This window comes from Histoplasma capsulatum (assembly GCF_000150115.1).
Source record: "Histoplasma capsulatum G186AR genomic scaffold supercont2.4, whole genome shotgun sequence".
Taxonomy (NCBI): Eukaryota; Fungi; Ascomycota; class Eurotiomycetes; order Onygenales; family Ajellomycetaceae; genus Histoplasma; species Histoplasma capsulatum.
The window spans coordinates 46,326-61,855 of record NW_025544804.1 but is presented as its reverse complement, the minus strand read 5'-3'; the positions used below and the strand labels follow the sequence as shown (position 1 = coordinate 61,855).

The window sequence follows — 15,530 nt, the reverse complement described above, 5'->3', positions numbered from 1 at the left end:
GGCTTCTAGCCGGGTGGTATCCGCTATAATCTTCATCGTGCATTATACTGCGTATACCGACAGACAGCTGTTCAAAGTTTGAGTTTGGACAGCATGCTTTTACTAACTACGCCAAGACTTAACTTCGCTAGCGTATTTCCCAAGATTGTCAGGCGCTGAACATCTGGCGCTGAACATCTCTTTGCAGCTTCAACGGCAATCATTGCTATCCTCATCTCTTGCTCGCGATTTGGCAAAATCTGTGCCAAATCTGTACATCAATGATATCTATACCTGCATGACTCGGAGGACGACGGCTAGGTATAAGAGTATGTTTAGAGCAAGATTTATGGTCCAATATTATTTACTTGGATTAGATGACAAGGAACACTCGTATAGGCTACACTTTAAAACCTCCTTGTCGTACGGGCAATGACGTGTGCGATTTGTATCTTGAGGTGAATTCAAGCAGGAGAAACCAAATTTCTCCAACCCTATATAATGTTTATACTCAGTGTATTGTGCACATCCCGTCACGTTGCGCGCGGGCCAGGGAGGTGTTAATCGCATCGTATTGTCGCGAGAATGGTTACAGTCGAAGCTCCTCGGTATTCCTCGACCCTCCGTACCATTCGCCGCTCCTCCTTCTGTTTCTTCCTCAGCTTCTGGTTTGGCCATATACTAGAATGCGCATGTTGTTGTGGAACTCCTACGGACCTACATGCCTTTTTTCTGCCGGGCAGAGTGGTAGAGGATACTTTGGGCAGAACCTGGAAGTGATGGAAAACTGAATCCCTCCAAGACGGAATTTCAAAGCGAAACGAACATTATTTTTTGTCTTATTCTGGTCAGACATCAACTACTAGGTCAGAATCGAGAAGCCCAAGATCATATCGCCTGGACGTCGCAGTCCTTCAAAGCGCCCTTCCATTATTGTCTGATTTTCACCAGCACTTCGGGTTTCGTGGTTAATCTGGATCAGGGGAATCCCCCTCCTATGATTCTGATTGTATGTCCTTCTCGGCGTGTTCCGCCAGGCCACAACCATCACTTTTGTCAGCAATTTGTTTATTCTCGAAAGGGTGGATATTATTGCAGTGGGGCTTTACGGAAGCCTGCAATTCCGAAAAAGAACGCGGAGCGAAGAGTAAAAATAAAAACCATTCCATAAACCATGAAACCAGCTGAGAAACAAAAATAGTGGTGGTGGCTGATGCGTGGCTGTTGAATCCAGATTTGTTAGTTACATCTCGACTGGATAGCAATTCGATGAATAACCCAAAAGCAGCCGGGTCATCCAAAGTAATACGAGAAGCTGAGCAAAAGCTCTGGAAAGTTATCCGGGACAAGCCCATGAACATTCCCAAGCCAACAGCACAGGTCAACAGAGCAATAGTATAATAAGTTACAAATAGCAGTGAGTTAGTTACTCCTAGGAGTTATCATACAAACGCCACAATAAGCTTCCCAATCGTCAACAACAGCCGCACGGAACAACTGTTTTCAGCGCCTCTCACTGAGCAGCGGGTGGAGCGCGAACCACCCCAAAGCTCGAATCCAGTGCCCGGATGACGCGCTCCCCATTTGCTCGGGCTCTTGTAGATGACCTCCAACTACATTGTGTGTCTGTTTCGCTCTTCCTGTTTTTGTGTTCTTGTCCTTGTTTTGTTCTCCGTTGGCGGTGTCAATCCCTTTCCAAGTAAGATCATAGACCTGAGAAGTAGCTCGATATAGCGGGGTTGAGGCTCAGCTCTCACTGTTCTCAGAACATCTTCAATTTCTCACCCTGTCCATTACCTATCATTTTCTCGTCCTCCTCCGCACCGCCTTTCCCTCTGACAAGTCTCCTCTGTTACCTCCATCGACCTGATGAGACCAGGATCATAGCTGGTTTGAATACATACCATGTCCACCACTGCATGAGAGGACCACTCTTGCGAATAATACGAATAATACAACAGTCTTTACTCGTCTCAGCAAGGTTGCTTCGCAAATTGAATTAGCCGTTTCCACGCGAACAAAGGTGCACGCTCACCATCAGGCCCATGTTGAACCCCCCAGCCCAAGAGGGGTTAGCATAGCTTAGGAAGTGTGACAGCCAGAATATTATTGCTATTATTAAAACCCGCCATCCTCCGTCCCTCTTTTTGACGCCATGCCTGCTCACCATCAGTCTCCCAATCCTCATATGAGCGCCACTTTCTATCCAGGCAATGTTGATGCTTTCCAAATGCCAGAAGTGATTTCTCCAGCACCTCAGAGGTAATATGATTTCCCTCATAGAATGAAAAAGGAAAAGAAAAAGAGTGTGAAATAACTCGAAAAAAATAAAACACGTCCCAATCAAGGGCTTTCCAAAACTTAAAAGGAATCCCTCTCTTTATGCTCTCCCTGTCCACATACTTTCCACTTTTCTTCATTGTACTGTATTGACTAACTCGGCTGTTATTAGGGTGATGCCAGAAGTCCCGGAAAATATGCAAGATAACCTCGCCCACCTCGAACGGGAAGCCTACACCCCAGGCCGTATGGCCAGCCAACATGCCCAGTACGATTACCAACAACCACAACCACAACAACAATACCCAAATCGAACATCGTCGGTCCCGAACCAAGGTTATCCGCAGGATGACCGGTCATACTCAGACGCTTACGGCCAGGAAGCGTACGGACAACCTCTGCAGTCCTTGAGCGAGCCGCCTAATTTCTCTCCCTTTCCCGTTCTGCGGAACCCCCCGCCCAATGTCCCTCCAACCGATGATCAACGAGAAGCAAATTTAGAGAGTGGCCGCATTGCAGTCCTGAATTCAAGTGACCCAGAAATGCAACTTGCCTGGGCTCAAGATGCCCTTTCATATGTCGAAGTTGCCATGCAAAACGAGATCCGCATGGCCGCCTTCCAACCCCCTAGACCGCAAACCCCACAGATTGAGCGCCAACTGAAAACTGACGCCATCAACGTCGTTTCTTTCCTGGCTGAGCAGAGTCACCCTAGAGCGTTGTTTATCAAAGCAATGTGGCTAGAATTTGGAAAATTCGGTTTCCGCGTTGATAAAAAGGAGGCTTTTCTATGTTACTCTCAAGCTAGTGAGAAAGGGTATGCAAGGGCGGAATACCGTATGGGCATGCAATTTGAAAATTCAGGCGAACCTCTTAAAGCGATCAAACACTATGAGCGTGGTGTCAGTCTAGGGGATTCTGCTTCTAACTATGTAAGGGTGACCCCTTTGATGAAGTAAAATACTTTACAATCTAGAACCTACGGTAACTCACAACTTTTCATAGAGACTTGGCATGATGATCCTCCTAGGGCAACATGGACAACGCCAGGACTATGCTGCAGGTTTAGATCATATTCGATATGCCGCACAAACCTGCGACGAAAATGCTCCTCAGGGAGCCTACGTAAGTCTCATGTTTCCGTTTTGGGCTATAAAGGTCCCTTGCTGATGTTACTTCGTTCTTTAGGTATACGGAATGCTACTGGCTCGTGAGCTGCCCCAGGTTGTTGTTCCAGACGAATATCTTCCGTATGATTTAAATGCTGCCAGGATTAACATCGAGAAAGCGGCCTACCATGGGTTTGCAAAAGCTCAAGTGAAAATGGGAGCTGCTTACGAACTCTGTCAACTAGGCTGTGATTTTAACCCTGCTTTATCTCTTCATTATAATGCTCTTGCCGCACGGCAAGGTGAACCTGAGGCTGAAATGGCAATCAGTAAATGGTTTCTATGCGGACATGAGGGGCTTTTTGAGAAAAATGACGAGATGGCGTATACCTATGCGAAACGGGCTGCTCAGAGTGGACTGGCAACAGCAGAATTCGCCCTCGGCTACTTCCATGAGATTGGAATATACGTTCCGGTAAATATCAAGGAAGCGAGGGTCTGGTACGCAAAGGCCGCAGCTAGGGGTAACAAGGATGCTAGCTCCCGGATCGAGAGTATATCTCGTTCCAAAACCCTATCGAGAAAGGATCACGAGCGCGTTGCCATAGCGCGCATAAAATCGCAGTATGCTTCCCATGGACGGGCTCAACGCTTTGCGGAACCCCAGAGCGTGCAACCTATTCAACAAGATACCTTGGAAATGCCAGACCCATCGCGCATGACCATTTCCAGTAGGGAACCTAGGAACCATCGACCAATGTCGGCAGCACCATATCCAGAAGCGCCTAACACCGGTTATGTCAACCCCCCAGGTCAGTACAGTCCAAACATGCGATCATCCTCTGCCTTTGGAATCAATCCGAACATCCGCCCTCATTCTGTCAATCCGGGCGGACCCATGCAAGCCCATATCCCGCCCACTGGCGGACCAGTACATCCACAAGCCCAAGGTCTCCGACCAGAACCCGGAACGCCGAAATTGGACATCGGCTACTCCGCACCTCCAGACCCTTCCGGTGCTGACCGAAGAAGGCGCCTTCAGCGCCCTGACCACTCAAATCACAATGGGTCCATGCAATCCATGGGCCCGGGCCATGGTGGTATTTCGCACCCAGACCCTCGAGGAAATCGTTTGCCCTCCTCCTCACATCCACCTTCAGGCGTCCACTACCCCCCTCGTGGTGAATCGAAGCCTCTAAAGACTTCCTCCCCTGCCTCGTCAATGGTGCGACCTGGTCAGAACCCCTCTCATTCGGCTTCCCATGCGTCACAAAAGCCGGCAGGTGGACTACCTGGCAAAGGACCTAAAACATTCGAGGAGATGGGAGTGCCACAAGGCAAGGGTGATAGTGATTGTGTAAGTAACTCGGTTATCAAAATTAGTTTTGCTGTTGTACCAGACAACACATAACTGACAAATACTTTTTGCAGATCGTGATGTGATGCTTGCCTTCCAATCCGCATAATTTAGACTTGATACCTCATTTACTTTCATTTCATTCATTTGTTGTTTCCCCTGTCAGTTTCAACCCATTTTCAGCTGGTGCAGCGATATGGAGTTTCTTTCTCGCTTCTTTCGATCTAAAAACTATTTACCTTCCTAACGCCTGATTGTCCGCTTCCACTTTCACCCACACGACTTTTATTCCTTCAAGTGGCTTTCCTTCTACAAGCGCGATCAGTTTTCTCTCTTCTTTTCCTTACACAAGGAAAGCAACTACCTCTCCGATGCCTCTCATGCGAGCCCGCCTGCAAAGCTCCGCGCTCTCGACCTCGATCCCGTCAAAGCGATCATACCTCTTCCATCTGTTCTAATCTCAAATATTGTTCTGCTGCCCGCCCTGCTTAGGCATCACTCCTTCAGTTCACATTAGAAGCGTGCACCCCTTACTCCTCGAACCACTCGTCTTCAAAAAAACGAAGAAATAATGGTTTCTGTTCCATGTTATTTTTGAAAGCAATTATTTTCTAAAACCACCCCGGCCTTGGTTCGCAATGAATAATCACCAATCCATTTCAATATTTTATCTCTCTTACTATATATATCTCTATCTTGTTGCGCTCCATGACTATTCAGAGATGAGCATGGGCATGATTTTCCATGTAAGAGCCCGTTTATTCCAATGCACTCTACAAAAGAGAGAAAGAGAGAGGTTCTACATTACTCTTGCTCACAATGGGCTGCTGGATAAATGTTTTTGGTTGTTCGATTCGTTGAATAGATTTCCGTTTTCTCTTGCAAATTCCGTTGTTTATCCTGCTGACAACCTGTACCTTTTTGTTTATGCGTGCATTTCCCAAGATCTGATTTGAGAACCGTCTATCGATATACGTTTATTCCTATAAAAGTTGATGGGACTTTTACTTCTTCCTATTTTTCCTCTTTATACAAAACATTAGGTAAATAATAAAAGGCCGAGCAAATAAAACATGTGTTCTAGGAACATATCGCTTGGCACGTGATCCACCCCTTTCCATCGGTTGACCCCATATCCATACAGTAACCTTCATCTATCTGTGCTGCCTCTTGCGCCTCGTCTGTCTTCTCCCTTCCTCCGGCTGCCTTCTGTTTCCAAGCCTAACGTTGGTACTGTATGTAACGTATGCAGAGTCTTTGAAGCAAGCCCGTCTTCCTTTTCCACTCTATAGCCCCTGTGGATCGGAGTTGAAACAGGTTGACGTGTTGCATGTCACTGCGCGACTGAGCTCTCCCAGGTTTCCCTTATCCCTGCTCCATCTTTCATTCTCTCTCTCTCTCTCTCTCCTGTTAATGAGGATGGGGTATGGATACTGTTTAACATCAGTGTGTCCTGCACACTATATGCCATTATACTGACATTCTATCTTGCAGGAGGCTGACAGGTAGACAAGTGGCATGTCTACATGCAGACACAGCAATATCATCTCATCTCATCTCGAGGACATGGCACCACGCAAAGAGAAAAATGATAAGAATAGTAAGGATAAAGGGGAAGATGGTGAGGAAGTTTCTAGTTTTCATCTGTCTTCACTCTTCCTATACAACAGTCTTCCCATGTCTAGTTACCAATCTTTTGCAAATGCCCTTCTTTCTTTAACGCGTAACCTCCCGTTTTGTTTCCTGCCTCCATGCATATACACCCAGGTTAGTTAACGGCGTTCAATAGGAGCAACTATGATCCTAGAGTACCTTCGTGAGTTTCTTTTTCGTTGAAGAACATGGAGCAAGCAAACAAGGCATAATTCGCATTAGCTTGCCCGCCCTCGCCATTCCATTATTTTTATAACTACATTCACGTGCACGATTGTCGGTTCGAGATTGACTTACAATCTAAATATTGCCTGGTATCCGGAATTGTTATTGCATAGGTCAGCAGAAGTAGGTGTAAACTACCAGACGCTCCTCGTTGTCTACTTGACTCGCTGTTCTTGGATAGTTAAAAATTACTGAGGCAAACTTACATTGGATTGATAGTCGACCATATTCAGTGAGTGGGTTATGTTTCTTGCCTCGCCGGTGCTATTACTTGTCTTTTAACAAACCCTCAATACACCAACCCGAAGGCGATCGATATTACTGCCAATTTGCACAACAAAGTAAGCAAAGGTACGATCCCTTCCGTCAGAGTATTAATTATATTTTGAATTTTTAAGATGGGGATATTGTTTCTAACCTGAGAAATACACATATATATGTGTATATATTGGACAAATAGCATATACCGTCAAAGCGTTGAAGGAGATGCACGAGCGGAAGGAGGTCCAGGGACGTATTGCCGGTATGTGATGTACTCTTTATATGGTATATAATATGACATGCGATCAAGTAGACCCTTCGATCATTCCTAACAGGCAACATCCCACAGGCAAACAAATCGTCTACCACGCCCTCCAAGACGTCCCCTCAGACTCCACCTCAGCACAACTTGCCGCCCTCGACTGTGAGCTAACCGACCTCCGCGCTCAAATTGCCTCGACAAAGCAATATGAGAAATCACTCCGTGCGGAACTGGCAACCCTCAGCGCCCATGTACCCACGGGAAAACTACGAGAGATGGTATCCAGGCTGGAAATGGAAAGGGAAGAGGTATTAAGCCGCCTTTCGCCGTTGAGGAATGGGAGGGTTACAACGAGGGTTGTTTCAGCGGTGGAGCAAGAAACAGTCAATGGGGAGTGGAGGGTGTGGAAGGGCAGAGTTGTGGTGAGGAAGAGGATCTGTAAAGATATGTGGGAGAAATGTTCTGAGGCGCTGCCAGAAGGGTTTCAGGGGATCGAGGAGTTGTGGGAGACTTTGGGGTTAGATGGCATGTTGTAAAGAGGAGAGAATTGCAGGAGTTGCATGCTATAGATATCTACGCAGGTATCTTCTTTCCTGGACGTTTTTATACTTTTCAACTCATGTTTGGAGCTAGCAAACAGTTGATCCAGCTTCTGTTTCGTATATTTAATCTCACTGCCACAATACACAATTCCCAACTAGTGCCTGGCAGCTGACTGACAGCCTGCGGGATCATGCGTGAGAACAAGTCGGTGAAAAGCTGATCAGATGGACAGGAGCTCGTGGTGAGGGGATTGCTGGGCGGCTCTCTGCTAACTTATAGCGTGTAGAAGGTCAACTTCAAGTTGTTGTACCCCAGCTATACATCAATATCAACAACCAGCATCAGTTTAGTATGCTTCTGCTCTCTTCTGTTCTGGAGACTAATAATTAATCCCCTCCTGCAATGATCCATGGAATAGATGTCTCGGAGCTGGGATTCGCAAGGCAGAGAGAACCCTGGAATAAAATAAAATAGTGTTGGTGAGTCTCCCTGCCCTGGGATGCCCCACCATCGCCAATCGCCGACCCAAATCCTTAGGCTTGGGATCTAAATAAATCTCTGCCTCCACCAAACCTTCGCGTCTTTCCCTCTTCTGTTCGCCTTCCGTCTACCATCCAGATATCCACGCCCAGCTCACAGATACCACGGCAGCCTTCTCCAACCTCCCTTCTACAGCTTATCCTATCTTCCCTCACATTCTAGAGTGTCCTACAGCAGCAGCCTCAACAACTGTAGCAACACGTTAACAACAACAACCAGAACCACAGCTACCCAAGCACCAACAGACCAGCTACCTACACACTCTCTCATCACGCAAACAGCAGCGCTGCTCGTTTTCTTCCATCTCGAATGACAAACGATCTACGAAATCACGCCCCACTACCGGCTCCCTCGGGCTCTACCGCGCATATGCAGAATGGTCATGTCCGCAACATGTCAGGGCTTCCGCCTTTCGACATGGCCCGCAGCCCTCCGAATCCTACCAGCAAGAGTCTGTTCTCCCTGATGATTCCTTCCTCCATATTCTATTGTGTATCTATGATGTGGCTGATCCAATCCCATTTTCAGATACCAAACATGTTCCCTGCAAATTCTTCCGGCAAGGAGCCTGTCAAGCTGGCCCCGCCTGTCCTTTCCTCCACTCAACCGACTCCACCATCGATTCCGCTCCTTGCAAGTATTTTACAAAGGTATCTGCCTATGCCCCTCTCTTCCTTACGGTGCAAAAAATCTGACTAGTGTTATGTAGGGAAACTGCAAGTTCGGAGCAAAGTGCGCACTAGCGCATATCCTCCCGGATGGGCGGCGCGTTAACAGACCAAATCTTCCCATGGGAATGAGCGGCAGCCATCTAAATCTAGGTGGTCGTGTAAATCCCCCACCGTACCACACCCAAGACTCCGCCCTCGCAAACTCCCTACTCTCCCAACAACGGATAAATGGTCATCCCGCGCGATTCTCGTATCCGTATCCAGGCCAGGAAGATATATATGACCAAACCCAGCAAGCGCCCAGCCCTTACGATGTTGGTATCCCGACGATAGATGCGGGGCTTGTGTCCGATACAGGCTCCAAGTACGGCTCCCCCATCGAGGAACCGAGGCTCCCAATGTCACCAATCGGTCGCACAGCTCTCGATGCGCCTCTGCCAGCCTCTTTCGATAGCCAGGGAATATCATACATGGCACGACATGGCCCCGTAGCTGCCTCCCTTCCCTCCAAATTTGGCCTTGATCTGTCCTCACCCCCTCCCCAACGGGCCGGACCCCCTCCGGACGTGGTCCGTAATCTTCATGATATTGCATTTGGATTTGATTCGCGGAAGCCATCGAATCTCGGCTCCTCGCCCCCCGTCTTTCACGATGAGGGATCGGCCCCCCGATTGATGCATTCGCAGCGTGTGACAAGAACCAAGATCCTTTCAGCAAGCCTGCCGCGTCCAACCGCTTTGAGTGATTGGGATGACAGCTTCACTCTAGAGGAGGATTACTTGCCGACGAACTTGCACGACGATGTGCTTACCCCACAAGAAAGGATGAGACGGCTGTCACGGACGGAGCAAGATAACAACAGCAGCACTAGGGATTTCAGTGGCCTAGGTATACCCGGAACGGGGTCCAGCAAAGTCGGGTCACCACTTGCCTCCAGCCCATCACGATTTGGTGCAATATTTGCGAAACAGCGACAGAGGAAAGAGGAGGAAGGCCACGGCCTAGGTCATGTTGGCTCTCCCCTTCGCGAATCGTCCTTGAATTTCCAAGCCGCCAGCCCCAGCCCCAATCTACGCCCGATCGGCAGCCGCCCTAGCTCCGGAGATGTCTCCCCTTTCATTGCCAGCCCTTCCCGCCAATCTTCCATGTCTATGATCTCGCAACAGCTCAGCAGCACCTCGCTACATCCCAGCTCAGCCCGACACGCCTCTTCAGTTGGCGTGGGTGGCAGCGGCCTTGGCTCTGGTTCTGGACGACTGGACCGCACCATTTCCTCTCCCATCAGCACCAGCAGGATCGATGAGGAACAGAGTGATCTTGTTTTTTCCATGGAAGAAGAGGAAAATAACAAACGGAATAGCGTCATCTGGAATACGAATACGAATAACGATAACCACAACACCAATACCAATACCAATACCAGCGTCACAAGCGGGAATAATGTTGCTAGTATTAATAATAACAGGCCCTCGACGAGCAAGACCACAGATAGTGCCTCGACGGCGACTAATGAAAGAAGGGGTCAGTCTCAGCGACAGCAACAGGAGCACGCCGTGGCTACTGCAACAATACAGAGTCAGCTAGAGAGTAGTGGTACGAAAGGGAAGACACTTCTAAAGGAGATGGAGTCGCTCTATGGTGGGGGACGCGCATAAAAATTTTTGAGAAAATCCTTTTGACAAAGTTGAACAAAAAAAAGTTTTCTATGTTTTATCACCTGACAATTTCCCGGACATTTACATATAATATTATATATACTTTTATTATCATTATTACTATCATTGTTATTATTCCATTTGCTCTTTTGAATATTTATGTCAACTTCACTTATTCATGAAAGTTTATTATTTTATATACTTTGTTTTGTTAATGTGCATCTTTTGCTCCTGCTTTCAATTGCTGGCTTCTCATATACTGTTTCTCACTTAACTATCTCAAATCATTAATTCTTCTTTGATTTTCCATTCCCACTCAGTATGGGATGAGAATTTGTGGAAATATGAATCAAAGAGTGGAAAACTGCATTCATCATTGAATCAGTAACTTATTCTCATTCTGCTAAAGGGTTTTTCTATTTAATCAATCTATTCATCATCACTGTATGATGATGTGCATTCATTCACAACATATCTCTAAATATATATTCATGTCATTCAAACATGCTTTGTCTCATTCTATAAATACATATATATGTATATTTAGCTCATAATGTATATTTTGATTGTTATTGTTTAGTGCTCAGTGTTCCTCCAGCTTCAGCTTGGAGGTATTTTATCACCTTTTCACTCATTATGCAAAGATATATTTCATGTTTGTCTTGTTTGTTTCACAAAGTTGCTTCTCATACTGGTAATGGTGGTATGTGCACAGTGCAAAGCTGATGAGAGAAACTTTTTACCACTACATCAAAAAGGATCAATCCTTATGGTCAACAGGTGAACCAATCTTAAGATATATTTTGTATGTTTTTTATCCATTTCACAATCTAACTGTTGGAGGGATGGATTGGGTTGGCTTGTCCCCTCTACTACCAGCATGTCGCTGGTGGTGAATAAGTTCTTTTGTCCCAGGTCCACACTCGGCTTTTTTGAAACCTGTTTAAGTATAAAAGCTGGCAGCTGGAAAGAAACAAATCGCTAAACAGGCCAAGCGAATGTCTTCAGCCGCCCATGCACCGTAATCTGCCTTGTTTACATGGATAGATTATCATTTTAATTTTTAAACTTGATTCAGAAATATTATGAAGATGCATGGGAGATGTCTGAACCTTCGGGGGAGATATACCCACGTGTCGCTCGAAATGCGGAAAAGGGATATACATAAAATTTTAGGGAGACTTGGTTGCGTTATTCTTCATGTGGCCTCAAATTAACCATCACCGAAATTTTCAATCTCGGTTTTTGTTTTCACTGCCTTATCCATCCAGGTTGGTTAAAGAAGGCGGGAAAATAGGACGCCCTTCCAAAGCCGGAGTCAAGGTGCAAGCCAAGTAGGTAGAACTTGAATAAAATTTAAAGAATAGAAAGACAGAAAGGATGAATAGATGCGAGGCACAAGACCGCCTGAGATCACACACATGCCAGCCTTCACCTTTAGAAGAAAGCCGGTATTATAAATCACCCGTTTAAACAGCTGCCCCTCCTTCCCCCGCCGCAAGACTAAGGACAGGCACCACGTCCACCGGCTCCCTAACGTCCAAGCTCTCCCTCATTGCATCCGCCTTCTCTTTCTCGCCCAAGATCCTCATGAACCTCTCCCTATCTGCCTCTTTAGCCTTCACAGCATTATTCTCTCCATAACGCATTAGATACCAATCCTGATCTGCCTGCTTCATCTGTGCAACGGCCGCCATTACCGCGAGCTCACAGAGCATGTTTCGGTCGGTTTTTGCGAGAGTAGCGTTATTATCCTTACTACATGCGTCGGTAGTAGTGATAGTGGTCATAGTCGTTTTCAGCCGTTTCATTGCCCTCTCTTTATCCATTTCTTCCCTCTCGATCCTCCTTTTCTCAATAATCTTTGCCCTCTCCTCCTTTGCTGCCAGATAGCGCAATGAATGTCCCAACCCCGTCTGTTCAGCTGGCTGTACGACATCTAGCGGCGGGCTCGTGAAGAATAGCACGTGCCCTTTCTCGTCACAGTGGAATTGTCCGCGGATTTCTTCTGGTATAGCCGCGTTGGTATTATCGCTTAGAATGAACGTTTCCACTGGTCGGGGTGCGTTTGGGTTGTAAATGTTGGGTGGAAGGACTGGTTGTGGCTGTGATTGTGGCTGTGGTAGTAGCTGCGACTGTTGCTGGAGGTGGGCTTGAGGGATGTGAGGGGGATGGGGATGATAGCGACTGGCTTGGTAAGAAGGGAAATTGTGTGGGGCGGAGTAAGGTTGTGGCGGGGGCGGTTGTTGATAAATTGGAGTGGATTGAGGCGTCTGAGATGCGAATGGGGGTCCTGGCCGGTGGTTTGGGTAGCCGGGGGGGTAGACTGGGGTGGCTGATGTTGGGGTGGCTGATAGAGGAGGGAAGGATTGCTGCATGCGTGTTAGTGGGATGGGCGCCTGCTGGGGAGCAACTGCCGGCGGAGCATGTGGAGTTGGTTGGCCTGCTGAGCGTGCTGGTAGGGAATGTAAGGGACTAGCGCTCATGCGGTAATCGCTTTGGCTGTCGATACTTTGGCGGGTCGGAGCGCGATTTATAGACATTTGACGTTGGGGTGCGAGGGGAACGACCGGGGGCGCGGGGAGTTGTGGAGGCGGCGATGGGGTAGGTTCCGGGGGTGGAGATTCCTGAATGATGGGAATATATTAGTTATTGTTGCAGTGTATTGGTTTACGTACAACTGATATGAGAGATAGAAGTAGAAGATGATTACGTTTTCCTCCCTTGGTCGGCGGTGTACTGCACCCACAATTGGTGGCGCATTCTCTGCACCCCACGTCGGTTTAGGTACATCATCTGTTTCCTTCGCATCCTCCTTAAGCAAATGTTTGATTGGGCTCGGTATCTTTTTGATTTTCCGAGGCGCATCAAAAAGATCCATCTCGTAATCCTTCTCTCTGACTTCGTCAGGCAGACAACTAGCCCAGGTTTTGATCTTGTTGAGCTTGTGTTTCTCCTCATTGTATCGTGCTTCGCACACATAAACCTGTTTGTCTGGCGCCAGCCCTCGTGGCCTCCCACGATTGTAGCGGGTGAAAAACATGACAAAGCATCGGTCAACGACTTCCCCAATCCGATGATCTCGGTATTGGCCGGTTTTCACGACTTCGTTGGGATAAAAGTGTTTCTCGTATTGGTGAACGGTCTGTTCTGGCCGGTAGTACCAGCAGGCATTAACCCATTTCTGTCCTTCCACATCTTGCCAGGTCCGGTAGATCTGCGCAACTATCGGCTTCGTTACATCGTTCGGATTTTGAATATGTACCCAGTCTCCAACTTTCCAAAGTTCACCTTTATGTAAGATGCCATTTGGTAACGGGAGTCGTCCATCCTCCATCAGATACTCGCTGTCTGGTTTCTTCTTCTCTTGATCGGCTAATTTCCGTGCTTCCGTCTGCAAAGCGGCAGCATCCTTGTATATTTGGCTATCAACTTGGTTATATGCCTTTGCATTGTTGAACATAAGGTCCATATCTTTCATAAAATGGTCAACCGAGTTGTACTTCTTCCTCTTAGATTTCCTTTTTATGAGGTCAATGGCCATAGGATCCTTAATCTCCGAGAAATAATCAGGATAGGCAGCCTTGTCGGGTAGCCGCTCAAAATGGCGAACTTTTAGCTGGCCCGTGGAATCCTTGAACTTGCGTATTCCCTTCAAGACAGCCTTGATCCGCGCTTCCATCGGGGTATCAACGCGGGGAGGACGACCGCGTTTTTTTCGGAGCTCAGGGTCGTTGATTTTATTCTGGTCGTCTTTAGCGCCTTCTCTTTTGGAAGACCCACGGTTCGGTCGTTTTTGTCTGCGGCGACCGGCCTCATCATCTGAGTCTTCAGCTTCATCGTCTTCCTCATCGTCTTCCTCTTCTTCCTCCTCGTCTTCTTCGACTGGAAGAGGGTCTGCGTCGGGAATTTCCCCTAGGTCCGGAAGTTCGGCTGTTTCCGAGGAAATTATCCCTTGTTCGACAAGTTTTCGAAATTCAGAAATAAAGACGTCCTACATTTTGTAAAGACAAAAAATTAAAATTCTATAACCTCAATTTTATTACGGACAGTAGGGTAAAATGAAATACAAACCTTGATAACTAGCGCATCTTCGTAAGCTTGGGATTTAGGGCGATTATATGTTTGCGCGTTGTGGGGAATCTAGATAGAACGGGCATCGAAAGGTTATGGCACAGGTCCGTCCCTGAAACTTTGGTGGCAAGCGGGTAACCAACACGAAAATACTTACCAATGCGCAATCTCTTATAAACTCTGCAAAATTGCAGTATGATTTATTCTTAATCTTTTGCTTCAGCACACTGAGGGCCATGGGCTCTTTGATGACATCGTAGTAGTCCGGCACATTGCGTTTGTTGACGCTGCGATGGAAAAGACGCGAGGGGTCATAGCCGCTATTTAATTTCTAAGTTAGTTTTCATAGTAGACCAGGAATGGGCGCATATCATACTCCGGCTCGCGATAATCGTATATCGCCAGGACAACATCGAACATAGCTCTCCATTGTTCATCCGTTACCTGGTGTTCAGGGTTATTGTCTTCATTTTCTTTAGAATCTGCTATTGCTGTCATTTGGGGTTGTGGTGTCTCAAAGGGGTGGGAAGTTCGCGAATGTTGTGATAGTTGGTCTGACTGCTCAACGAGTTGACCGGCTTGCTCTGAGAGCTGCTGGATGAGATCAGTACTCTCTTGGATTTCAGTCTCAGTCTCAGGCGCAGGAGCATCAGCGGAACCAGAGGTGGAGGCGCGCTGGAATTCCGACTGGGCGCTTTCCGCTGCCATGGTGAGAGGGCTGACCAATCGACCAATCAATTGTGTAGTGCCAGGGAAAGGAATGACTATTATCGGGTGGTATATATGTCGAGGAGTAAGAAATACCGTGGTCTGGAGGGGCAGCGAGCAGCGAGCAGCGAGCACCGGGTGCGTGATGGGTTTCGTCCAGGCGAAGGTTATATTCGGATATATGTTCTTCCGATTGCACTTAAATTCCGACTA

The 15,530-nt window shown here is 47.3% G+C and overlaps 4 protein-coding genes across 4 annotated transcripts; 3 read left to right on the top strand and 1 right to left on the bottom strand.

The window, feature by feature from the left end:
• Positions 1-2,134: 2,134 nt before the first annotated feature.
• Positions 2,135-4,811, top strand: HCBG_03119 (uncharacterized protein; the record flags this gene model as incomplete). The annotated part of the gene is made up of 5 exons (XM_045430168.1): positions 2,135-2,241; positions 2,432-3,191; positions 3,265-3,384; positions 3,448-4,725; positions 4,800-4,811. 5 exons carry the CDS (start codon positions 2,135-2,137, stop codon positions 4,809-4,811), a joined length of 2,277 nt encoding a protein of 758 aa, XP_045288311.1.
• A 2,278-nt stretch (positions 4,812-7,089) lies between these two features.
• On the top strand, positions 7,090-7,662 carry HCBG_03118 (uncharacterized protein; the record flags this gene model as incomplete). The annotated part of the gene is made up of 2 exons (XM_045430167.1): positions 7,090-7,126; positions 7,214-7,662. The coding sequence occupies 2 exons, from the start codon at positions 7,090-7,092 to the stop codon at positions 7,660-7,662; spliced, it is 486 nt and encodes a 161-aa protein (XP_045288310.1).
• Positions 7,663-8,292: 630 nt separating this feature from the next.
• HCBG_03117 (uncharacterized protein) lies at positions 8,293-10,910 on the top strand (the record flags this gene model as incomplete). Its single annotated transcript, XM_045430166.1, has 3 exons — positions 8,293-8,660; positions 8,738-8,859; positions 8,919-10,910. 3 exons carry the CDS (start codon positions 8,519-8,521, stop codon positions 10,533-10,535), a joined length of 1,881 nt encoding a protein of 626 aa, XP_045288309.1.
• Positions 10,911-11,684: 774 nt separating this feature from the next.
• Positions 11,685-15,317, bottom strand: HCBG_03116 (bromeodomain-containing protein; the record flags this gene model as incomplete). The annotated part of the gene is made up of 5 exons (XM_045430165.1): positions 11,685-13,162; positions 13,210-13,752; positions 13,801-14,529; positions 14,767-14,929; positions 14,986-15,317. The coding sequence occupies 5 exons, from the start codon at positions 15,315-15,317 to the stop codon at positions 12,005-12,007; spliced, it is 2,925 nt and encodes a 974-aa protein (XP_045288308.1).
• Between the last annotated feature and the right edge of the window lie 213 nt (positions 15,318-15,530).